This window comes from Python bivittatus, unplaced genomic scaffold (genome assembly GCF_059951505.1).
Source record: "Python bivittatus isolate LINGU-HERP-01145 unplaced genomic scaffold, Pbiv_v1 ctg000690_np1212, whole genome shotgun sequence".
NCBI classification, from domain to species: domain Eukaryota; kingdom Metazoa; phylum Chordata; class Lepidosauria; order Squamata; family Pythonidae; genus Python; species Python bivittatus.
The window spans coordinates 19,597,489-19,623,597 of NW_028277096.1; the positions used below are offsets into that span (position 1 = coordinate 19,597,489).

At 43.7% G+C, this 26,109-nt stretch overlaps 1 protein-coding gene across 2 annotated transcripts; it reads left to right on the top strand.

Moving 5' to 3' along the window:
* The first annotated feature begins 301 nt into the window (after positions 1-301).
* CA4 (carbonic anhydrase 4) lies at positions 302-26,109 on the top strand. Of its 2 annotated transcripts, none has more exons than XM_007437558.4 (8): positions 302-1,656; positions 17,625-17,678; positions 19,095-19,265; positions 20,918-21,075; positions 22,080-22,169; positions 23,412-23,475; positions 24,863-25,026; positions 25,459-26,109. In XM_007437558.4, exons 1-8 carry the CDS (start codon positions 1,473-1,475, stop codon positions 25,648-25,650), a joined length of 1,077 nt encoding a protein of 358 aa, XP_007437620.2. In that variant the 5' UTR covers positions 302-1,472; the 3' UTR covers positions 25,651-26,109. The 2 variants fall into 2 exon arrangements, with proteins under 2 accessions (XP_007437620.2, XP_088008469.1); XM_088152343.1 differs by lacking the exon at positions 302-1,656 and adding an exon at positions 14,621-14,836.

The following is a 26,109-nucleotide window of genomic DNA, read 5'->3' on the forward strand; positions in this document are numbered from 1 at the left end:
CTTCCTTCCTTCCTTCCTTCCTTCCTTCCTTCCTTCCTTCCTTCCTTCCTCCCTCCCTCCCTCCTCTCTTCTCTTTCTTTCTTTCTTTCTTTCTTTCTTTCTTTCTTTCTTTCTTTCTTTCTTTCTTTCTTTCTTTCTTTCTTTCTTTCTTTCTTTCTTTCTTTCTTTCTTGAATTTATTGAATCAAAAACAAAACCTAAAAATAAAATAAGGGAAATGGGAAGAGGCTTTTTTTCTTAAAACAGCAGGAGCAGAAAACAGCAAAACTAAACTAGAAAAGATGTAGGGATGTAGGATGTCCAGAACAGAACCAAAACAGAAGGGACCAGCCATTAACCTAAACAGGTTAACCAGCCATTAACCTAAAACTAAACTGACTAAATCAGAGCCTAGAAAAGAAGCCAAATGTTGGGTTCAAAGGTCAGCCGACAGATGCTGGCCCACAGCTGCATTACCGGCTCCACAGAATTATTCACGTATAAACTGAAGCGGGAAGACGTCTATGGAAGACCAGCCGAAGGGAGCAGACGGGATCCCAGGACCAGAGCAACATCTGGAGAAAGCTGCAACCTGCTGTTCCACATCATGCCACTGGGGGCAGCAGTGCACAGATTCAGCACTTCCTGGGAGGAGGAAAGTCCACCTACTCATGCAGGTGCACAATGGGCAGACTCCCGTGAAGGGTGGGGAAAGGGATAAGCCTGTTCCTCCGGCTCTTATACACGCATCCCCAACCAGGTGGGCTCAGCTGTTTGCAACCATTTGCAGCATTCCACTTAAAAGAGGGAATAACCTGGCGTCCCATCATTCAGCTGCTTAACGTTCACTCTCATTATTGGGGGGAGGGTATGCCAAGCCTTCTGTGTTGTTTCATCTTGTGATAAGTGTTTCTTGTTATTTATTTTTAATATTGTACTTTGCCCAGAGTCACCTAAACTGGGCAGCTTTACAAACCCAATACATTAAATCAAGTATGTCATTGTTGCTGATCTTCCTTTTTGGAAGGACATGACATAAACCACACTGGGTGAATCTTTGAAACCTGGCGGGAAGCCTCTTTCAACTTTCCTCATGATTTTATTCTACACACACACACACACACACACACTCATATCTTCATTTTATTTATTTTCATGCACACACACACACACCCTGGATATATTAAAAATTGATAAAAACAGGTCGAAACTACACAAGGCCCAGAAATGAGCAGAGAATCCTTCTGCTTATCATGCGATGAGACTGCAGGTGAGGAAGCGGAATGAGTTAAGAAAGGAAAAGTTTTCCTTAACTAATAAGTTACCCGTCATCTGCTCGAGGCATGACACCGGCAACTCCGAGAATTTTGCTCCTTTGACAGCGGCTTATTAAGGGGTGTGGAGGAAATGCAGAAATCTGAAAGAGGACCAGATGGTTATCATACTTTATAGCTGAAGGAATTAAAAAGAGGAGGAGTTCCCATCTCCCTGTTTATGGCCAGGAGGGGTGATGGGGGAAAGCTTTCCTCCGGTATAAAAACGGTGGAACAGGTTGGAAATTGCGAACAATCCACGCGGCATCTTTCCAGCCCATCTGCCAGAGAAGCCATGGGATGTCTTCACGGCTTCGCTCTCCTCGTGTTGTATTCTGCAGTCACGGCTGCCGCCGCCTCAGAAGGTAAGGCTTCCTCTGGTTTTTTTTCCTCTCTCCAGGATGCTCAATTCATTCCTTCTGCAAAGCTGCCTTTAGGAGGGGCCTGGAAACTCCGCAGAAACGTTGGCGACAAATCCTACTGGGTGGCTAACAGGGCTGGGGGGGGCATCATTTCTTTTAAATGGGTTATGCAGATTCTGACGGAGCGGTTTGGATAGGGTGGGTTTCTCCTTTGCGCCCGCGTCCGGTGGCATCTGCTCGTAGGCTCGGCGAAGGCGTTGCTGTGGGATCCTTGGGGCATGCTTTGCCAAGGAGCGCGACCAGCTCTGCCTTGATTTCAGTCCAGCTGCCCGTATAATTTCAACTTGAATCTCCGCAGTAGCTGTCACCGTGCCATGCTGTCACAATGCGCGTTGCATCAGATTCTGCCCGAAATGAAAAAAACAAGGGAGTTTGCATAAGCGGCTGAAAGTTGCCCTTTGGTATTTGTTCCCGAGTCTTTCTCCAAGCCAGTAACAATGATTTCTTGATTAAAACATCAACCTAGACCTAAATAACCTTTTTAGCCAGAAAGGGGGAGTGGGACAGATTTATCTTTTACATGCAGGAAGAGCCATGTTCAGTTACGGGCATAAAGGCATCCCCGAGACAGGTAATGGGGAGTGGGAGGGAGAAAACTCTTCTCGGGAACACATGAGCCTGAAGCGGACGGGGAAATCGCCTGATCTCATGCAAAAACAGCTTCTTCTGCTGCTTGAAATTAAATCAGGGTTGGCTGATTTCCATGTGCTGAGCAGTCAAATGAATTCTGCAGAAAATGAGTGGATATGCATGATACACCGACTGATCACCCGCCCGTCCCGCACCCCAGGCGTGCAGCTCCAAGGGGATAGATAAACAAGACCAGAGCCAAAGGGTTTGAGCACGGCTGGAGAGATTCATATAAAAGTCAGGAAAGTCTTTTTAATTTGCTTCCTATTCAGCACACAACAGTTCCCCCCAAATTTCATTTATGGATAAAATAAGAAGCAACTGTTTCTCCCACACGATTTCATCGAGACTGAATGAAATTTGGGCTGAGCTGTCAGAAAATGTTCCCCACTGGCTGGCCAGATCTGAAATGAATCCATTCAGCTAACATCAGTCTTAACTTTATTCATTCAGAAGTATATTTCACAGCGTTCAGATTCCTTCGCTTGTGAGTGTTTTAGGACGGCAAGTTAATTCCTAACGCATCCACGGACTGGCCATATCCAGAGGGCATCAATGAACCTTAACGCTGCTATTTTATCCATGTTTACACTCAAGGAAGATTCATGGTGTGAAATGTATTCTAGTGAGTATACGTTAAGCTTGCAGCCTAAATTCCTGAGAAGCGTGTGTCAATTTTTAAAAAAAAGCTTATCTTGATATGCCAGCATTGTTTATAAAATTAGAAAGAAGGTTTGGAATGTTTTTCTTGGAACAAGAAAAAGAGTTCCTGAATAAATAATTAATACTGTCAATACTAACTTGGCAGAAACACAAAAGTATATTTTAAATATCTGTGAGCGTGTTTAAATTAAAAAGGAAGAAGCAAAATGCAGGCACAGAACTAGAGAAGATTGAGGGAAGAAGGAAGAGAATTAGGTTAAATTCTTATCAACGTGTCTTATTTAGGGTTTATATTACATAATATAATCCCTAATTAACTCCTTAGTAGGAAGCCAATAAATATAGATCAAGTGTTGATTTATTTCATTGCCTCTTTTATTTGCATTCTTGTTTGCTTTTTAAAATTTTTGCATACGAACTCAACAAAGCCCGAGCCATAAATCAACAACAAAAACATTTCCATCTCGGCATAAAAATGGAAAAGGCTAAGATGGAAACTGGGACATGAACTATGCACAGCGGTTGTGCTGGCTCTCTTGCACAAGGCCCAAGTCCTAGAAGTGTATAAATCATTTGTATTTGCCTCTAAGGCAAAACTTGGAAAACCAAATTTAAGGAATAATAAGGTGTCAGGTCATACTTCATTGGCACTGACGCCCTTCCTGGCGTTTGTCATGGGACTGTAAGGGTGATTCTTTTTTTTTTTTAAGAACGTTATTAAATTTCAGCGAAGAATAAAATATAGAAAAACAGAAAAGAGAAGAAAAGAGAAAAAGAGAGAAGACCGGAAAAAGAAAAAAGTAACTTCTGACTTTCTTTACTACAGGCATAAGTATAAAATACATTCACTTCTTACTGTACTATTTTTAAAAAACTACAAAATAGATATCAACGAAAATGTAGGGAAAACTAATACAAGGTATTTCTATGATTATAAAATAAATCAGTCATCAAACCCCAAATCACAGTTTCATTTTTTTGAGTCTCAAGTAAAAAGTCCAAGAGCAGTTCCAAACAGAAACGAAGCCAGCGCGCTGTAAGAGCGATTCTTCAGTTGGCGTTGAACCAAGAGGACTAGTCACTTTTCCAGCGATATGAAAGATTTATTTCAGGCTTCCCTAGAATCCCACCAAGCTTCAGAACTAACAGGAGAGAAGAGAAAAACATCTTATCGAGTTTCCTCAGGGCTTACAGGCTTTCTAAGGGCTGTAAAAACATGGGCAAATGAACCTTGTCATTCAAATACCAGAGACCCAAACAAATATTAACCATGAACACAGAAAAGGAAATATTATTAAAAGACAGATAACAACTTAGGACAGGTTCATAAACTGGAAGATCAGAAAGCTTCCGCTTTGGAGCCAGAAAAAACAATGTTCAGATATAAAAAGATTTGATACAGTGGCAAAAGCAAGCAGTGTTAAATAGAAATGGTGTTGGGTTAGGCCAGCGTTGTCCAAACTTGGCCCCTTTAAGAGGAGTGGACTTCAACTCCCAGAATTCCCCAGCCAGCCATGCTGGCTGGGGAATTCTGGGAGTTGAAGTCCGCTCCTCTTAAAGGGACCAAGTTTGGACAACACTGGGTTAGGCCAAAGTTTTTCCTGATGCCGCAATTTTGTTCCCATGGATCCCCCGGGGGGCTTAAAGCAGTGTTTCTCAACCCTGGCAACATTAAGAGGTGTGGACTTCAACTCCCAGAATTCCCCAGCCAGCAAGTCCACACATCTTAAAGCATGGGTGGGGAATTCTGGGAGTTGGTCCATGCATGTTAAAGCATGCTGGCTGGGGAATTCTGGGAGTGGAAGTCCACACCTCTTAAAGCATGTTGGCTGGGGAATTCTGGGAGTTGAAGTCCATGCATCTTAAAGCATGCCGGGTGGGGAATTCTGGGAGTTGAAGTCCATGCATCTTAAAGCATGCTGGCTGGGGAATTCTGGGAGTGGAAGTCCACGCATCTTAAAGCATGCTGGCTGGGGAATTCTGGGAGTTGAAGTCTATGCATCTTAAAGCATGCTGGCTGGGGAATTCTGGGAGTGGAAGTCCACCCATCTTAAACCATGTTGGCTAGAGAATCCTAGGGGTTCTATCTATCTATCTATCTATCTATCTATCTATCTATCTATCTATCTATCTATCTATCTATCTATCTATCTGATTTCTATAGCCACCCATCTCAGCAAGTGACTCTGGGCAGTGAACAATCGTAAAAGTTGAAGCCCACACATCTTAGAGACGTCAGGGTTGAGAAAGCCCGTGTGCCCCAGTGTGCTGCCTCCATTACTGGGGGGGTAATATCCACACAGCCTTTCCTTCTATGGATTTGTCAAATCCTCTTTTAAAACTGTGCCCACTCCCTGTCGCAAATTCCACACCTTAACAAAGGACCATGATTTTCTTTTTAAACTACCCCAAAGCACCTGCTATTTAGGTTCTTCAGATGTCCTCCCAGCTTCTGATGAACCGAGTGTCAAAACGTCTCCTTTAGGTTCTCCAAAGTTTTCTCCCCCATGAGAAAGAGGCTTCTGTTTTTCTACTCGGTTCCCGGGTCCCTGGAAAATCATTTCTGATTTCTCTCTTGCTGGTGTTTTGGAGCTGATGTTCTTCTTGGAGGTGGTGGAGGGGATAAATATTAGCTGACGTCATTTTCTTTTCATCCCTTTCAAGCCAAACTGGAAAAGTCTCTTGAGAAGAGATCCTCCATGGTCTCTCTTCTTTTTTAACATGTGTATTTTGTTAGAGATCTTAAAGAAGGTATGTAAACAAACCAACGAAAAGGGAAACAAGAAAAAAAAGGATAAAAAAGTAATACACGTGAGTAAACCATGTCTTCAGGGAGATTATGGTTTTCGAGTATATCATTAATTGATTGTGAATAACAATATATTATATTGTTTAAAACATCTGAAAATTGCTCTTAAGCTCCAAGCAAAGCATGAATATCAGGAACTATGGTTAGCACGGTTATGAAATGTGGGAGACCCCAGGACAGCCACGCTCTGGTCAAGAGATGATGATTCAGTGAAATATGAGTCATCTCCCCACACCCTTGGCTATCTCGATCCTACGTGAGTGCAACCCCAGCCCCACCACCCTTGAGAATTACACCGGAATATCTCCTGTTTCTCAGGAAATCTTGGCAGTCTATTTCCATTTATCAAACTGAGTTAGAACAGCAACTAAAAATACAGGAGAAATGTTTGGCCCAGAACTCATTCGAGCATCTCAGGTTTTCTTTAAAGCACATGAACATTCTTGTCTCTTTGCCTGAGTCTGCATGATGAATGACTCAGGGATATGTCCCAGAACTGGCCTTCATTTTATATTTATTTGGGAGATTTTCATCTAAACTCTTCCCCCAACTCTTTGGCAATGTGGTTCCCCATCTCCATAATCCTAAAAGCGGAAGGTGTTCTTGACAACTTAAGGAGACACTAGATTCATCCTAGTGAGAGTTTCCCACTAAGCTGACAGTATACTTATTTTAACCTACCTTGTGGGGGTGTTGTGAGGATAAATAGGGGTGGTGGAAGAGAACCATGTATGTCACCCCAAATCATAATCATAATACACAAAAAAACTAGTAGGCAAAGCAGATCACAGCAAGACCTGACAATGGCCAAGAGCAGGAAAGTTGAAGAAGGAGACAGAGGGGCTAATTCTGGCTACACAAGACCAAGCCTTAAGAACAAATGCACACAAAGGCAGAATTGAGAAGACAGCGACAGACAGCAAATGCCGCCTCTGCAAAGAAGCTGAAGAAACAGTGGATGACCTAGTCAGCTGCTGCAAGAAGACTGCACAGACAGTCTTGACTACAAACAACAGCATGACAGAGTAGCAACAATGGTGCATTGGAATATCTGCAAGAAATATCATTTGCCTGCCAGCAAGAACTGGTGGAACCACAGAACAGACAAAGTCATAGAAAATGAAGAAGCGAAAGTGCTCTGGGGCTTTAGAATCCAAACAGACCAGCACCTGCCACACAACACCCCAGACTTAACAACTGTGGATAAGAAAGACAAAAAAGCCTGGATAGCGGACATTGCAATACCTGCAGACAGCAGAAGAGAGGAGAAAGAACTGGGAAAAAATTACAAAATATAAAGATCTGCAAATAGAAGTAGAATGACTGTGGCAAAAGAAAGCAAAGATAGTCCCAATAGTAATAGTTGCCTTGGGTGCAATCCCCAAACATCTGGAGCACCCCTTGAACACCCTCGGCACTGACAAAATCACCACCAGCCCATTGCAAGAGGCAGCCTTACTTGGAGCAACTTCCATCCTGCAACGATACCTTTAACACCCTCAAACCACCACACCTGCCTATCCCAGGTCCTTGGGAAGGACTCGATAGGTGGATAAAAATGCCAAATCCAGTCTAAACATCTGGCTGACTGTGCGACCAACCATCGTCATCACAATAAAAACTTGTATGCTACCCAACTCCCAATGATTCTTGGGAGACCCCAAATTCTTAGGGATGACTCCCCAAATCTATGAATGCAACATCACTACTTTTTCCTTCATGATAACCCTGTGAGGTAGGTTGAGAGGGAAGTGACTGGCCCATGATTGCTCCAGACAAACGTTTGATTATGCATCTGGAAGCCTTCAGCTGAAATCACCCATGACATCTGAACCTGGGTCTTCCTCATCACTCACCCACCACTTGTGGTCCTGATAACTTTGGTATATACTCCCCCCCATCCGCAGTACTGATGTTGGAGAGACTGGCTGGGCTCTCTGCCCATTCTCAGAGTCGACATTCCCTATAGAAAGCAGGAGTATGGATTGAGTTCTTACTCTAGTGCCCATCTAGTTACAAGAGCGAGATCAGACTTCTTCCAATCTGACCCCCTGCAGAGGAAAGAGATGTTGGACTACAGCTCCCACTTGTAGGATACAAGCTCCCACTTGTCCCTAGCCTATCTTGCAGGGGCTCTGGAGGTCCAGTCCAGAACGTTTGGTGGCCCTCAGGTGTCACGGAGGCTGATTCAGACTAAGAAGGGGCAAAGAACCTTGGAGTGCTGGAACCTATCCACCCAGCTTGATGGTGCAAAGGTCATCCACTATGTTTCTCATGGTGTTTACACACTGCTTTTAGTAATTTGAGTTAATGAGTGAGTGGGGGGTTGCCCCTCCCTCCAACCTCTCCCCTCTGCTGTGTCAAGCACAACCTTGAGTTCTGTGTGTGCTCTTTCCGGGAATCAGCAGGTGTTTCTAGCAAAGGGCTGAGCAGGGACTAAGAAGGGCTTGGGTGCCTGGAGAGTTTGCTATCCTCTGGCCTTGACCCAAACATGGTTGATTGCCCCAGGTCTGTTGTTTCTTTCCCATTCCCAGATTTGGGCCTGTTGGGAATCCCTGGAATGCTCAACTCCTCTCCCCTTGAGGTGTCTCAGGGAAGGTGGCTGTCTCACTTTGCTGTAAGATGCCACCAAATCTTTGCAGCAATGAAATTGTTGGAGGAAGCCAACATCTCAGCTGGAGTGAAGGAAATGGTCCATTTGCTCAGATAAAGAAAGGCGAAGTACAACGGCGTCTGCAGAGGGCATCAGAATCTTGCAGCTGGCTAGGTAGGAGTTGAGGGCACCCTCCAAATCTCCAAAAGACCAGCTGACATAAAAAGATCACAGTAAACTATGTTGTTAAACTCTGGTTTGCTGAACAAACCCTTTCCTCACAACCCTTATGAGATGCCCTTCATCCTGTTTATGGAAAGCTGAAAACTGCACATAAGTGTCCTGATTAGATGAAACCAACATTTCAACCAAGGATTCTCTTTCCAGCAGTGACTAGAGATTTCAGGAAAAGCCTGAACAAACCTTATCCTGGTCAGTTAAAATTTAAGCAGCTGCGTTTGCAAACTATATAAAGCTGAGTTTGTGTTCAATGTGCTTAGCTTTGTTGCAGCACACCAACTCAGGCACCAGGTTAGGAGTATTGTGCAAATACATCCTTCTGGTAGCATCCTATCCAGAAAAAAATGGGAGGAAGCCAGGGGTGTCCACCAAGTAAGGTAAAAAAAACAAGATGGCAGCCACCATAGTGTGTGGAAACTCTGCCCATTATGACCACCACCTGTGGACACTCCTGGAGGAAGCAAAGGAGACCCTACTAATACAGGGCAAGGATGATGAACAGAGCTTGATAAAGAAGCCCCCAAATGAGAAATCGATGGAAGGTCACCAGAGTTATTCTTCTAAAGCAGTGCTTCTCAACCTTGACAACTTGAAGACGTGAGGACTTCAACTCCCAGAATTCCCCAGCCAGCATGCTTCAAGATGAGTGGCCTTTAACTCCCAGAATTCCCCAGCCAGCATGTGAGAAAGTGTGAACTGATAGAATGCATGAAGCTTGATCAATACAGGTGCACACTTTTAATCTGATTTGCCCTCTGGAGCAGTGTTTCTCAACCTTGGGAGCTTTAAGAGGTGAGGATTTCAACTCCCAGAATTCCCCAGCCAGCATGCTTCAAGGTGAGTGGCCTTCAACTCCCAGAATTCCCCAGCCAGCACGTGAGAAAGTGTGAACTGATAGAATGCATGAAGCTTGATCAATACAGGTGCACACTTTTAATCTGATTTGCCCTCTGGAGCGGTGTTTCTCAACCTTGGGAGCTTTAAGAGGTGAGGATTTCAACTCCCAGAATTCCCCAGGCAGCCATGCTGGCTGGGGAATTCTGGGAGTTGAAGGCCATGCCTCTTAAAGCTCCCAAGGTTGAGAAACACTGTTTTGGAGACTTTCATGTCCCTGACCTGATGCCCCCAAACAAGCTGAAGTTCAGACCATACTATGACCTTACAAAGGGGCAGCAAACTTCAGCCCAGCCGTGCTGCAGCTCTTCAGGAAAATTTAGTAAAAATACAGGACAAGATGGGTTGCCTAACAGGTTGCATAAACAGAGGCCACCCTCCTCCTGGTTTCCTGAAGCTTCTTTTGTTTGTTAAAGACACCCCATTGAGGAGTACAAAGCTTCCCACATCCAGCTTCGGCCCCCAACCAATGCGCTTGTTCAGCATTTCTCATTTTCTAAGCAGCAGCCAGGGGTTTGCAGCACAACCGTTGGAAATCACCCGAATGGGAGAAAACAAGGAACAGATTCGGCTCTCTGTGTTGGAAGGGAGCAATTCTGGGACTTGGGGTCAGGCTCATATTCCCTCCAGATCCCCATGTCATTCTGGGGATCTTTATGTGAGATGGGTGGCTATACAAATACGATGAAATAAAATAAAATGTGTCATACCTCCAGAAGTGCAGCTGTTTGACTTCAGGTCCCATATAATCAATGCAAAGTCTCTTTTGTCCTATTTCTTCTTTCATTTCCTTCATTTAAAATGCCCGGGATTCAATCTTTGTAAGGGGTCAAACCCTCAGGAACAGCTCCTCCATTTGCCCCAGAGTGACCCTAACCGAAGACCTTTGTTCCTCTGAATTCCTTATAACCTCCAAGGTCAGGGTTCACCTTGCTTAGGTTTGCACTGTTGGGTGTATCATCCCTGTCCACAGAATTGTTTCCTTCATGGTGCAGGAGAGATGGAAGATCACCTGGTGTCCCACTTTCCATCTCTCGTCTACTGCTGCTATGTTCATAAAAGGGTTAGGGCTGGAATAATCAAAGGCCTCTCATTTTGAGACTGTCCAGGCTAATCACCCACACGATTGTTTCTGATGGTTCTTTGTCCTTTTTGTATAGGTAGATACAGCCCTTTATGGACTTTTTACTCAAAATGGAAAAAAATGAATTTGTGATTTATGGGTTTGATGATTAGAAAGGGTAGAATATGGAAAGAAGGGAACCATGATACAGCCTTTGAGAGAGAGGATAAAATATAAATGCATTTATAACTGCTGTAAGAAGATCAGAAGCCCTTCCTTCCTTCCTTCCTTCCTTCCTTCCTTCCTTCCTTCCTTCCTTCCTTCCTTCCTTCCTTCCTTCCTCTCTTTCTTTCTTTCTTTCTTTCTTTCTTTCTTTCTTTCTTTCTTTCTTTCTTTCTTTCTTTCTTTTCTATTTTTTCACCACTTTTCTCTTACTTTCTTTTCTTTTTTCTTTAAATATGTATTGTTTCTATTTTGCAAAAATTTCTTCAGTAAAAATTAATTTGAAAAAGATATAGGTAGATGTAGATAAAGCAATATACATCAAACTCTATTTTTTGCCAGCTGAACTGAGTGGCGTATATGCTTCTTCTGATCTGGATCTAGTGATTGTCTGGGTGCAGACAAAACTAGAAACAGCCGACAGTAATCTGCCACAGGCATGTTATGTGAAGCCAACTCCATCTGAGTAGTTTTCCAGGTTTAATTCAGTGGCCAGGCTGCACGAACATAGTCAGCACCATCCTCTTTTTTCCAGTGTGAAAAATAAGAATTCTTCTCAGCCCTACTGGATATTGAAGTTGGGAATTTGCTTCCACCCTTCCCCAAACTTTAGGGGCCACTAGCTTGTTCAGTTAGGGTCAACCTAGGGGTCAAAAAAGTCAAGATGGTGCCCCTAAGTGCACGGGAAGTTCCACCTGTTTTTGATTTGTGTGGCTTCAGTTCCACACTCACAACTGCCAACTTGATGTTTCTGACACCCACCTAACATGGGTGAGTATGAGTGGAGGGTTTTGGACTTAGCCAGGACAGGGTCTACCCGCCCGTTTGGTTACAACAACTCAGTGGCCTTTGGCTCTCATGAAATAATAAAATGACAAAGATGGGAACGACATCGAGATGACCTGCTGGAAGCCCAGGAGATGCTATTTCTTCTTAATATCAAGCAGGAAGGATGTGAGAAAAAGAACATGGTAGATTTTTATTCCAAAGAGTTTGATCCATTGGGTGGGGGAGCAGGGGGGAGCTCACCTGGGAAAGATCAGAGCTTAGTCCAGTGATTTTCAAATTTGGCCACTTTAAGATGGGTGGACTTCAACTCCCAGAATTCCCCAGCCAGCATGCTGGCTGGGGAATTCTGGGAGTTGAAGTCCACCCATCTTAAAGTGGCCAAATTTGAAAATCACTGGCTTAGTCTGACCTCAAAGCCCTTATAAGTCCTCAAAGCCCTTATAAGAGAAGCAGGAGCAGAGACTGAAAATCTTTCAGTCTGCACTGAAAAGAAAATGAATCTGACATCACATTTTGAAACCATAGTTAGTTGGGCCCAGTCCTCTGTATAAGCAAATGCCCACCTTCTCAACCTATCTGTGGTGATAATCCATGGCTTTTCCAAAGATATTGCAATGATGTTCTGGATGTCGACCTTCCACCTTACCCGTTCTCTTCCCTTTCTTATTTATGTAAATTTTATTTATTTAAACAATTTATGTAGTCATCCAGCTGACAGCAGGGACTTTGGGTGGTCCATAGATTATTAAAACCAACAGACGTAACCAAACAAATAGAATCCTAAAGTAGTTATTTCTATTGCCTTATTTCTGGCCAAGCACTTTTCAAACCAAACATAGACCAAAACATTATTGATTAAAATTCACATTTTTTCTAAATTTTGCAAAGTGCTTTGCTATTTTTCTGCCATGCTGGCTGGGGAATTCTGCAAGTTGAAGTCCACACATCTTAAAGTCGCTAAGGTTGAGAAACACTGACTTGGAAGAACTGAGCTTGCATGATACATTTAACCAAGGTTAAAGACCAGTGATAGCCCAACACGTGCAGTTTAGCTTCTTTTAAATTTTGCTTAGGGCCATGTTTTAATTTTCCTTTGTTTTGTTGGATGGCAACATGCAGAGTGAAACAATTTACTGGTTTAAATTGGAGGAACTGGTTTAAACTGGTTTAAATTGATGGAATTGGTTTAAACTGGTTCACACTGGAGGAATAATTCAATTCAGTTCATGGATTCTTGTGATGAACAGTATATGTGAACCCAGCCTAGTTTAAACCAATTCTGCCAATTTAAACCAGTGTAAACCAGCTCCTCCAATGTAAACCAGTTTAAACCAGTTCCTCCAATGTAAACCAGTTTAAACCAGTTCCACCAATTTAAACCAGTTCCACCAATTTAAACCAGTTTAAACCAGTTCCTCCAATGTAAACCAGTTTAAACCATTTCCACCAATTTAAACCAGTTTAAATCAGTTCCTCCAATGTAAACCAGTTTAAACCATTTCCACCAATTTAAACCAGTTTAAACCAGTAACCAGCAAAGCATGCTGCCGTCCTGTAGAGCAGATAACCTACCATAGAAGGAACGCCTGGTGGGCAATTTCAAGCATTATGCTACTATAAATGCAACTTGCATTATTAAACACTTAAAAATTGAAGTTGTTTTTTTTTTTAAGAGTTTTATAAATGATCTTTTTCCTCCCCGAACTCTGTGCCAAATCCCTGGCTAAAACGCATGTGGGCTTGGTGCCTAATTTAAATAACATGCCTGCCTTCATTGTATTCTGAAAAAGGAACCTAGGAATGACCATTTATTCTAGGAAATGGCTGTGGTGGGAGGCGGGTAGGGATTCCAACTGCAATTCAAGGATTGGAGCCCGCCGTTACTCCCTCAAGGTTAACAGGAGGAAGGAAAGTCCCTAGAGTCCCCAGGATATTCTTGGGGATAAGATGTTGCTTGATGGCTTCCGCGGAAAGGAACCCAAATGCAAATCTCTGCGGTGATGTAAATGTTGGATGCTCCAAAGGTCCTTATCTCAGAAGCCAAATTGGAACCAAACTGGGGAAAAGTACAGAAAAAGGCAAGGAAAATGATTGGACAGTTCCCTGGTGGGAAAACTAGGAAAAAGATAACTGCAGTGTGTAGGGATACAAGAACCGAAACATATACAGTAAAGCAATGTTTCTCAACCTTGGCAGCTTGAAGATGTGTGGACTTCAACTCCCAGAATTCCCCAGCCAGCCTTGCTGGCTGGGGAATTCTGGGAGTTGAAGTCCACACATCTTCAAGCTGCCAAGGTTGAGCAACACTGAAATAAAGGAATTCCTGCACATAGGATTTCTGGAGCTTGGTGCCAGAAGATGGGACTTTGACCACCAGCTTGGGAGGTGGGAAGAGCGAAACTCATAATGCAGAAATCTAGCCTTTGCTTGCACTGTTGTGTATCTTGTGAAAGGGAGCGGCATGCAGACACCCATGTCCTCTAAAAAAGGGTCGGGGGGTGTTTTCCTCCCATGATTAGCAGAACATGCAGAGGAGTCCTACCCTACCGTTGAGAAGGACCCAAAGAGGCCCTCTAGCCAACCCCTGCTCCGGGCAGGAATGCAGATTGAAACCCATCCAATTAAAATGGACTCAGATGCATGTATTAAAAATGGAATGAAATAAAACATGAAATAAAGCAACTTGTACCAACCTCTAAAGCAGAAATCCATGCGCTCTGTGGACCGGTGGGCATTTTGGGACGGGGGGGGGTCTGTGGGGGGGGTGTCCAAAAAGTCAAGATGGCAGCTGTGCTCATGTGTTGAAAGTGCCACCTGCTTTTGTACGCACGGCATTAAAAAGGGGTGCAGGCTTGAATTGCACATTTGCAGCTGGCATCTGCTCTTGGTTGAGTCCCCCGCGGACAGCCCGGGTTTAATTGTAGGACTATGATTAGATGCTCTCAAGGGCAATAACTAGCGAAGCTTTTCCTACGGCGGCGGCTCCTCAGCCCGTGTTATTCAGTGTAAGCTGGAGGTTGTACACAGACTTTCCAACTAACTCGGTGAATTGGTCTTATGCCCCTTTCTGCATCCATCTCAGCTCATGGCTGGTGGCCAAAGGCTCCCGTGGATCTGGCTGAGCTAACTGGAAGCTTTCCCCATCCTGTTCGCGCAGCCGCCCAGCCCTCGCCCACAGGTCTCAAGACTCCACTTGATGTCCCATTGTTACCATGTCCAAGTGAGTTTGTTGGCAGGGATACACACCCCTTGGGGGTGGGAATGGGGAAGGCAGAGCGGTTTCCTTGCATTGTTGCCGTCCAAGGCGACAAAGCACAGATAGTCCCACAAGGAAACTTGCAGGTGGGAACCCATCGCATCTTTTGCTGTCAACGATCTTGGGGGCTGGTTGGCTTGCTAAGCGCTATAGAGCAGTGTTTCTTAAACTTTTAGCTCTCTGGAAAAAGTATGGATATGGAGGACCCCAAAAGAACTTTGGTTTATATGGGGTATATTTATCGCTATTTACTGTATTAAAAATTAAAAGTGACACACTGGCTGCCAGTACTGCTTCTCACAATTTTTGGATGGGATTTCAATATTGCATTATTTTTCAACCGAGGCTGGCAAATCATTTTGATTTCGAGGACCCCTGATGGGGGGAGCCCTAGGGGTCCTAGGACCACACTTTAAGAAACACTGCTATAGAATAAGTTAATAGCCAGAGCAATCAATCAATCAATCAATCAAAAATCTTACCCTCCCCCTACTGCTCCCAAATACTTGTTTTTTCCAGAAAAAAAAGCACTTAGAATGGGGGAGCCTGGGGGGGAGGTCAAAAGAGTCAAGATGGTGGTTGTGACCATACAATCAAAGCCAGACTTTTTTGTGTGAATCTCATGTGCAGCATTCATAAAAAAGAAGCATGATTTCAGTCATACGGTCGCTTGACATTTTGGACACACACACACCCCCTTGGACACCCCTACTGGAGTGTTTACACACCTGCCCTTGATGTTGGTAGTGGATAAAATGTATATGCACATCTATGCTCCGATTACAATCAGTCAGCTGGGTACCTTTGAATTGTCCCACTAATTATTTTTGGAGGTTGGAGCTAATTGCCCCTGTAATCACAAAACACTCAGGTTGGCCCCTGAGAAAATATGTTTCCTACTAAATGATCGCAGTCCAGACATTTCCAGAAAAGTGACTACATTTTATGCTATAGCACAGTGTTGCTCAACCTTGGCCACTTGAAGACCTGTGGACTTCAACTCCCAGAATTCCCCAGGCTGGCTGGGGAATTCTGGGAGTTGAAGTCCACAGGTCTTCAAGTGGCCAAGGTTGAAAAACACTGGTTTAAACAAATAAAAGGAGTTGGTTTTCACAGCAAAGATGCCAGATCGCCATTTTCATGGATAAAAAATAGAAGAAATACGCAGGGCTCTCTGTCCATTCGGGGACAACTGCTGAAAGGTAGCATAAAATCTAAAAAGATAGAACTGGGGTGGGGGGGTTATGATTGCCTTCAGCCCCCTCAGACGGCTTGATTTCTCACGAACGACGTTGTCTGAGCCCCAATATTGAGATAATCGGTCCCCACATGGAATGGCCTGGGAGCAAGGACAATTCTCCCCACGCACTCTGCCCCCGGCAGCAAACTGCCTTGAGCAAAACACGAGAGTCGCATAACTCTTTTAGAAATATATATATCCTTGAATAATATTTGTATTAGATAAGCATATATAGAATTCTGTTTCCTATCATAATGATATATTGACTTTTTTGCACTTTGAGGTTAAAGCGCTTTTATCAATGTTTTCCTTTTTTTTGCAATTAAAAAATAGTAATTTGAAAAAAACTGCCTTGACCTTATTCCCCATTCAACCCCCTTGATGGGACGCTCCCGTAATCCAAACGCACAGGTGGTCCTTGCCAATTTTTTCCCCTCTCCCAAACCCCAGCAACCCTCTAAAATGTGCTGCCCGCAGCAAGCAGGCGCTGGCCTCAGCTTCTTCGAATTTCGCCAGCTTTGGAAAAGAAGCTCCTTCCGTTCACCTGAGATTCCCACCTGCCTCCAGCCCAGATGCTGATGCAGCAGGAGAGAAGCTCCAGGAGGGGAGCAGAGATGCAGGATTTCTGCTGACGAGAAAGTGGCTGGGCTTTGATTTCTGGCTTTTATGCTCTCCAGTGAACTTTCAAAGGCAGAAGGGGACCCTGCAAGAATTCACGGAATTCGCACCCGTGTAGGCACACGCCAAAGGATCCTTTCCCGTCAAAGAGAAAAATGTGTTTTTCAGGAGATGTATCTAGGATCTTCTGCACATTTTTACTTCTCCCCTTTCCTCTAAGTCGGTGTTTCTCAACCTTGGCAACTTTAAGACGAGTGGACTTCAACTCCCAGAATTCCCGAGCCAGCATGGCTGGCTGGGGAATTCTGGGAGTTGAAGTCCATACATCTTTAAATTGCCAAGTTTGAGAAACACCAGCCTAGAACCTTAGCCAGGTATGTTCCATATTGCAACAACAATGCATTTTGAAACTGCTATTTTTTCCTGTAATTGCTGTTCTTCCCCTATTGTTTTATTATAGATTTTATTGCTTTTTTGTATATTATAATCGTGCATTTTGCAATGGGCTATTTTTGATTTTTACTGCTTCCTCTATTGTTTTATTGTTCATTTTATTGCTTTTTTCTACATCTTAATCATGCATTTTGCAACGGGCCATTTTTGATTTTTACTGTTCTTCCCTTATTGTTTTATTTTTTGTTTTATTTTATATTGTATATTTTGTCCGAGTTTCATGTTTCCTTGGTCAATCTGTGCAATTCCAACTACATAGGATGAATTTTAGCATTAAAACATGCTGGGAGGGGTGATCGCATGGCTAGAGATTTAGACCACTCTCAATCAGTAAATACATCCTTTTAAAATGTTGTGGTTTGAAAACGATAGCTGTTCTCCATTATCAGGTGTGTTAGGAATAATGTTATTAAGCTAATGAAAGATATTTCTCTCTTGCAGATGGGAAAAACTGGTGCTACCTCTCACAACAGTGTCAAGTCCAAGGTTGCAAAGGTAACTTTCAGAACCAACTATTCAATGTAACTGAAAACATGAACCAGGGGTAGGTGGGGGGAAATACAATTTATTATATTTCCTTTTCTGTGGAGTGGCTGTTATTGGAAAGAAACGTTGATTGTAACAAATGGAAACAAAAACATTAAAATTTTGGAAAGCTTCTGGGCTGTTTTGCTGCCATTCCAGTCTTGCACTGAAAAGGCCCTCTGACTGCAAAGATGAACTTCTTGCCCGATTTTTGCCAATAACGTGACTATGTTTACATGAAATCCTATGGCAGTGGGGTTGGAGGAGCTAGGAGGGGGGATACATTTCAAGTAATGCGCTCAAAAAGAACATCTACTGGAGCCATGGCTGGTTTGGGCCCAGGGACTGGGAATTGGGGTGAGGCAAATGTTCTTGCCCATGAGAAAATGGATCGCTCCTAACCTTGCAGGACTGCAGAGAAACGTCTTCCTAAAAGTCAAAACTCCGCATTTCAAAAGCACATTGAATTCAGTACTTCTTTTTCTGCGGTTCCCCATCAAAACGTATTTGGCTAAGTCCCCTCCAACTAATAATATCCCAAGAACAATGGAGACCACAGCCGATCTCCAAATTAATGCAAAACGCTAATGTGGAAATAGCCCCAATCAAATATATGAACTTGGCTACACAGTGCTTCAGATCAAAGCCAAAAGGTTTGTCTATGCCTTTCTTAATGCTAAGAATAAATATTTGTGTTAAATCCATGTGGAACAAAGTTACAATCCCTGCTTTGGAGTAAGGAACAGTGTTTTTTAAAATTAAATTAACTTAAATAAGATTAGTTGAGAAGGTGGAATCCCCTTGGGGAGGAGAGAAGGAAGATACATATACAGTGACTAAAGTTTTTGTTGAGTCAAGCTTTATTCCTTTATGATTATTTTCTCGGTTACAACACAGATCTAATTTTCCATGGATTTCTTCCTTGATAATATTTTACTTCCCAATTTAACCTATTTTATTGGAATTGCTTAGTGGTCCCCCATCCAGTGCTAACCAGGCTGTTGTCCTGGGGACTTCCTGAACACATCCGTGTCATTCTCTTGGATGCAACACTGACATGACTTGCCTCTTCCACAATTTTTTTTTACTCCACAATCAAGCCTACAGCCTCGGATTTCCTTGTGGTCTCCCATCTAAGCAGTAACTAAGCATAACCCTGTCTTGCTGACTTCATGGATACGTTCATGGAGTTTTATTGGCATGGTATGGAAATGATTTCCCTTCTTTTAGGGTGCTTTAGACTTCTTATTCCAGCTTATAGCCTGGGAAGTCCTAAAGTCCTCAATTTTGTAAACCACGCTTGCAGGGAATCATGGTTACGCCGGCCTTGATTCAATCACTGACACGTTTTAAAGCCTATTTCTCCTTCTGCTCCCACCCGTGCAGAGCCTCGCCAGTGGGCAACGCTATTCAGAGATTGTGGGAAGAAAGATCAATCTCCAGTCAATATTCTCACCCAGCAGGTACAATATGACAACTCTCTGAAAGCATTCAATTTTAAAAACTACGATATCAAGCCCAGCAAAAAATGGACCATGCAAAATAATGGACACACAGGTGAGAAACAGGGATACCTCACGATGACATAACAAATAATTCTGATTAAATCTGACCTTTAAGGGTTAAATGTATCATGTCATTCTGTCATTGATTTCCCCAGTAAATGATGCTTCTTCAAATAACTCAAGGCAGCGAACATACTTAATATTCCTTCCTCCTCCTATTTTCCCCACAACAACCACCCTGTGAGGTGGGTTGGGCCGAGAGAGAGGGACTGGCCCAAAGTCACCCAGCTGGCTTTCGTGCCTAAGGCAGGACTAGAACTCATCGTCTGCTGGTTTCTAGCCTGGAGCCTTCACCGCTAGACCAAAGTGAAATGAATGAGTTCAGGCCAGTGGCTCCAATTTCCATACATTTTTGGATGAGCAAATACTATTATTGGTTCATGCTCAGGAACCAAGTTGGTTTGGTTTGGGGGTCAGCTTATGCAAACCCAACTTTTGTGGGTTGTTAGTAGGGGAGTCCTCTGGGAGGGTCCAGAAAATCAAGACAGTGGCCATAATGGTGCAATTTAAGTCCTGGCTCTTCTTTATGTGTGTAGTGTGTTTAATGTGCGTAAAAAGGGGATGGGGCTTGGACGCACGATCACAACTACCCTCTTGACCCCCTTCCTGTGGCTGCCCCTGTTTGTAAGCCATGGACTATTACGGTTGCCATTCAATGATGCACAACACATGGGTTATAGCAAACCCATGGATTTGAAAATGGATCTTTTAAAAACTGGGCTATTAAAAAGTATTAACCTAGTTTTTCAGAAATCAAGTTCAGAAATCAGGTTGGTGGAAGATAAATATTAAATATTAAATACCGCCCAGAGTAGCTGGGAGTCAGATAGCATATACATTTAATAAATTATGGTTGGTTGCGCAGTCAGCCAGATGTTTAGACTGGATTTGGCATTTTTGTCCACCCATCAAGTGCTTCCCAAGGACCCGGGATAGGCAGATGTTGTTTGAGGGTGTTAAAGGGATCGTCGCAGGATGGGAGCTGTTCCAAGTAAGGCTGCCTTTGGCAATGGGCTGGTGGTGATTTTGTCAGTGCCGAGGGTCTTCAAGGGGTGCTCAGATGTTTGGGGATCGCCCCCAAGGCAACTATTACTACTGGGACTATCTTTGCTTTCTTTTGCCACAGTCGTCCTACTTCTATTTGCAGGTCTGTGTATTTTGTGATTTTCTCCAGTTCTTTCTCTTCTCTTCTGCTGTCTGCAGGTATTGCAATGTCCACGATCCAGATTGTTTTGTCTTTCTTATCAACAGTTGTTAAGTCTGGGGTGTTGGGTGGCAGGTGCTGGTCTGAATCCTAAAGTCCCAGAGCGCTTTAGCTTCTTCATTTTCTATGACTTTGTCTGTTTTGCGGTCCCACCAGTTCTTGCTTGCAGGCAACGGGTATTTCTTGCAGATATTCCAATGCACCATTGTGGCTATGTCATGCTGCTCTTTGTAGTCGGTCCGTGTGATCTTCTTGCAGCAGCTAGCTCATTGTTGTTGCTGTTGTTCAATATATATATGTATCCTAAACTTTTTATATTCTGTTGTGGTTTTTAAATTTCATTCACTACCTCGAGTGCTTACCAGACTGAAAAGGCAGGTTGTAAATCAAGTCTAAAACGAGCGAAGAAAATAACACTGGATTCATTTGCTTCCTGCCAGTCCAAGTCCAGCTGGATGGCTCCGGGATGGTGGAACTGGGGGGCCTGACTGGCAGATACAAGGCTATGCAGTTCCATTTCCACTGGGGAAGCCAGGAAGGAGAGCTGCTGAGTCCTGGCTCCGAACACAGCATCGATGGAGAGAGATATGCCATGGAGGTAAAAATGGCCAGAAACGTCCATCTCCAAACTCTAGAGTCAGAAGACATCAAAAACTACTTAACTGGCCAAAATGGGATAAAAAGCAGGCAGGGAGGGAAGAAGACGTGAAGAAGAGGCAAAAATGAACCGTCTCTATTTTATGTGGCTATACTGGAAACCATGCTGTGGGTGATTAGCATGGAGAGTCCCAATGGGAGTGACCTTTGGTCATCCCGGTTTATGTACATAAAAGCAGCAGGATAGATTTGAAAAGGAGGACACCAGGTGATCCTGCCTCTATTCTGCACCACGAAGGAAACAGTTCAGTGAATGGGGATGACGTATCCAACAGTGGCCACTTTCACGATTTTTTGGACAACCTTCTCTGGGGATTCTTCGCTCACTCTTGGCCCTGAAACTTTTTTTCATGCTCAACTTTCACCAACACATCTCCTTCAATTTTAGCTCATTCATTAAAGATTTAAAGAGGCCAAATGGAAAGGAAATAGAAATCCGGATTGATGCGTCATGCTAAGCCTTAAGGAGGTATGAAAAACACAGCTCCTGGCTTAGCCTGGCGTGCAAATCCTAGACAATGGTGAGTTATTCACTCAACAAACCATGGCTTGCTGATGTATCACCGATGTGGGGTTTTATTGCAATGGTGGGGCTTATGAAGCATGTAAGAATGGAAAGAGACACCCAAAAGTGGATCATGATCTCAGTTTATTCACTTTGATAAATTGGACATCTTGCTTTCAGGCTTAAAACCAAGTTTCTAGATATTGTGTATTATGTTTTTATCACGGTAAAGGTTTAGACCCTTCTTTCTTGTTTTATAGGGTCTTCTCGGGGGGGGGTGTCACAATGGCAGCTGTGACAACGCTTGTTGCCTTGCTGACTTCTTAAACACCGCCCCCTTCCCGACACTCTTGTTGCTTTACAAAAACAGGAAAAGTATTTTTTAGCCAGTGAGACTTGAATAGTAAAGGACCTTGATTCAGCCTGTGACTTTCTTACAGCTCCACATTGTCCACATTAAGGAAGAATTTAACGACGTAGCATCAGCGATCAAAGGAAAAGGCGTAGCAGTGCTGGGATTTTTTATAAAGGTACGGAATAGATTTGAGTTCTACTGTAATATTTTTTTAACAAACTTAAAGGCTTAGAGTGAACTCATCTGGGTCAATCGTGCCTCTCATCCAGTGCCTTCCAGCTGTACTGAAGCACAAGACCCATAATCTTCGCCCACCCTCCTACCCAGCGCAGGCTGCATCTATATAGCTTGGCCAGATGGTGCCAAGATGGTGCCAAGCCTCTTTACAGACGCCTGCACTGGGTGAGGCCCCCGGCCTCTGACAGCCCCTGTTCCCTTTCAGACTGATCTCAGCCCTCTCTGCCTAGAGTCCTCCTGGGCAATGGGACACCTTTGCTCCTCTCTCTGCCTGGTGCCTGGCCCCCTGCCCTTCTCTCTCCCCTCCAGCTTGCAAGACAACTCTTGCCATCGCTCCTGCCAAGTTTAGAGCACAGCTTTTTTTTCCCAAGTCCTGTGATGTCGGGACTAATCATCCTGCACAGGGTGTCGTCCCCAACCCGTTTGCCTGAATCTTATTTAAAAAAGAACAGACTGTTGTGTCTTCTTCAGAGAGGGCAGTATTATAATTAATGAAAGTGGGAGCAGTTTAAAGCCATATCAATGGCTGTTTTTCACTGTATACACATGCAAAGGGAGGAAGGAAGGAAAGAAGGAGAAACAGACACAGAAAAAGGAAGGAAGGAAGGAAGGAAGGAAGGAAGGAAGGAAGGAAGGAAGGAAGGAAGGAAGGAAGGAAGGAAGGAAGGAGAGAGAGAGGAGGGAAGGGGAAGGGGAAGGGGAAGGGGAAGGAAGGAAGGAAGGAAGGAAGGAAGGAAGGAAGGAAGGAAGGAAGGAAGGAAGGAAGGAAGGAAGGAAGGAAGGAAGGAAGGAAGGAAGGAAGGAAGGGACTTCTGCAGTTCCGCAATATGTGATTATGCATAAAGGCCACGTAACCTTAAAACGCCACCTTCCTCTTCTGTAGTTCCAATACGATGCGTTAGTCTGAGCATTTATGGCTTACATTACAAGCACAGCAGATACTGTGCTGTGTTAACTACTCTGTGTTAAGAAACATGCTGACATAACATGCGCTTCAGAAACAAAATTGATTCCAGTGTAGTTCCTCTCCCAGTTTCCTGATGCCTCACCATCCTGGTCACCTTTCTCAGGACATCCTCTAGTTCCAAAAGCTTTTCTTAAGAGATCCCCCCTAGAACTGGACATCTTCAAACAGCAAATGTTCCAGGTTTGGTTCTTAATATGTTTTGCTCTGTTACAGGCTGGCAATAAGAACGCAAATTATGAACCGCTCATTTCAAATTTTAAAGCGATCAGTGCTGCAGGTAAGGAGATGGGCCCTAACGCAAATGTGAATTTAATTTAATTCAGTTTTATAATTTAATTGGATTCGCTGGATTTTGAGACTGCTCAACTCCAAAAGAGACTCTGAGCAGCTTACAGCTTTTGAAAGATATGATTTAAGAAACATGGAGAAAACTGCATCAATAATGTTAAAAAGAGATTCAACAGGGCTCCACAGACACCTCAAACCCTGGCCTGGGAACAGAGCCAGGTCCTAAGGGGTCTTCCAGAAGCCTTGGAGAATGGTGGCCATACGTTTCTCTGGGGGAGGGGTTGTTAATGCACCCCCCTTTCTTCTTCACCGTCACCGAAACATCTTCCCATTGGTTGAGGTGAAGCGTGAGATGCTCAAAAACATCCCTGCTCAAATTCCCAAGGATTAAAACAGCCCTGGGAAACAGGAGCTATTTCTGTTCTTTATTTTTAAAATGTGTATGGCCACCCTTCAAAACTAAGTTTTCTCAAAGTAGCTTAGATCTTTCCCTTATGTGGGCGAGACAGTCTTACTGAGAACAAGCTAAGGGTTCAACTCTGTTCGCTAAGCAGAGCCGTGCTTGCAAATCTTCCATCTGGGGCACCAGCAAGCCCAGTTCTGTGGCTCCTTGACTTTGAGGAAGATGCAGGACAACTGAGGTGGCCCATAGCTTGAAAAGACCCCAGGTGGACTGCCTGGAAGGACAATTCTGTCTCATTTGGGAGAAGATGTTCTCCGACTCCTTCAAAAGAACAAAGCAGGTGGCAGACTTAGCTAACCTTGGCTGATCTTGAAAGAATTGAGCAGAATTGGACCTGTTTAGTACATGGATGGGTGTAGAGCAGTGTTTCTCACCCTTAGCAACTTTAAGAGGAGTGGACTTCCACTCCTCTTAAAGTTGCCAAGGTTGAACAACACTGGTACAGAGGAAAGAAGGAATGGCCTTGAGGGACAGACCAAGGCAGCAGATGGATAAACGGGGCCTGAGACCAGGCCAAGGAAGCAACCTGAGAAAGCGTCTCAGACATGACCCTCTCTAGTTTACATGAAGGTAAAGGGAGGGAGTGGGGAAGCACATTCAGACTTGCAAGATTCTGTTATTAAAGCTTTACAATAAAAGTAGTATTGACCTAGTTTCCTAGTCTGATCTACCTTGAAGGGCTGACAATGGGAGACCACCAGGAAGTCCTCGGGCCATGGTCCCTGTTGGGGAGCTGAAAGACATCCCGGGAGAAGGCCTTCTGTATTGTTGCCAAGAAAGCAACATATTCCTATCCATATACTCCCCAGGAACCAAGCTGAATTTAACGAAGGCTTTCAGCATCAATATGACTTGTACAACATCTGAAGGTTGTGCCATGAGATAAGAGTAACTCTCTCCACCATTTATTCAGGAAATAAAACAGAGATTCCAGCTTTGGCCCTGGGATCCCTGATACCTGAAAAGAAGGATCTCACCAGCTTCTATCGCTATAAAGGCTCTCTGACCACACCTGGCTGCAACGAGGAGGTGATCTGGACCTTATTTGAGAAACCCATTGAACTTGGGTCGCAGCAGGTAGGAGAGATGGGCCAAGGAAAGGCAGGAGCTTGGGGGGTGGGTGGGGGGCTGTTCTCAAAGTCTTTACAAAGGCCCAAACAAAGCAGTGGGATGCTGGGTTCTTTGGACCCATCATTGCTTTGTTGCAATGTCTAAAATTTTGTCTAAAATGTTGTTAATTTCCTTGAATGCTGGCATACAACAGGAAGGAAGGAAGAGGAAGGGAATGTGTGTGTGAAAGAGAGGAAGGAAGGAAGGAAGGAAGGAAGGAAGGAAGGAAGGAAGGAAGGAAGGAAGGAAGGAAGGAAGGAAGGAAGGAAGGAAGGAAGGAAGGAAGGATTGTTAACATTTTGGTGCCTTATTCAGTCAACATAAGCTCCTCTGTATATATTTTGACTTATTCCTGGGAAAGGTAGAACATTAATATTTTGCTGTCTTGTTGGTTTATAGATTCAAGAATTCTGGAAAAAGCTGTATTTTGACACTAACACAAAATTTTCTATGATGGACAATTTTCGACCAGTTCAGCCTATATATTCCCGAACTGTCTATAAATCGAACTCAAATACCCTCTTGCCCCCAAGGAATGTACTCTTGCTGATCTCAACTGCTGTGTATCTTGCCTTCACTTTGATCCAATGAAGAGTTGGCTGGATCGTTTGAACAATTCGCACTGAACTGAAAGGCCCTCATCTTGAAAGCCTTCTCACAGCCACAATCTGGAATTTGGCCTAACAAGATGGCCAGGATTCCAGGGCGGAAATGTATTTTCAGACGATATTATCTTGTGTTAAATAGATCCAATTTACCACGCAAGAATTGTTCCCATACAAAAGGCCAAAACAGATTTGGGAAAATCACCAATCCAAATGATGCACGCTTCTTCACAATAATTTGAGCAACCAAGCCTGGAATATTATTCTCACTCCATTTCCACTTTCCAATTATAGGTCTCCATTGGGATAGAAATTCAATCAGATTCTCCTTCTCCTTCTCCTTCTCCTTCTCCTTCTCCTTCTCCTTCTCCTTCTCCTTCTCCTTCTCCTTCTCCTTCTCCTTCTCCTTCTCCTTCTCCTTCTCCTTTTTTTTTTTTTTGCCATT

What these genes read in the sequence shown, in the direction of transcription:
- CA4 (XM_007437558.4), top strand. Translation starts at nt 1,473, where the DNA reads ATGGCCAGGAGGGGTGATGGGGGAAAGCTTTCCTCCGGTATAAAAACG. An exon ending in TGCTGGGATTTTTTATAAAG is followed by an intron (nt 22,170 to 23,411) that starts GTACGGAATAGA and finishes GCTCTGTTACAG; the next exon opens with GCTGGCAATAAGAACGCAAA. An exon ending in TAAAGCGATCAGTGCTGCAG is followed by an intron (nt 23,476 to 24,862) that starts GTAAGGAGATGG and finishes CCATTTATTCAG; the next exon opens with GAAATAAAACAGAGATTCCA.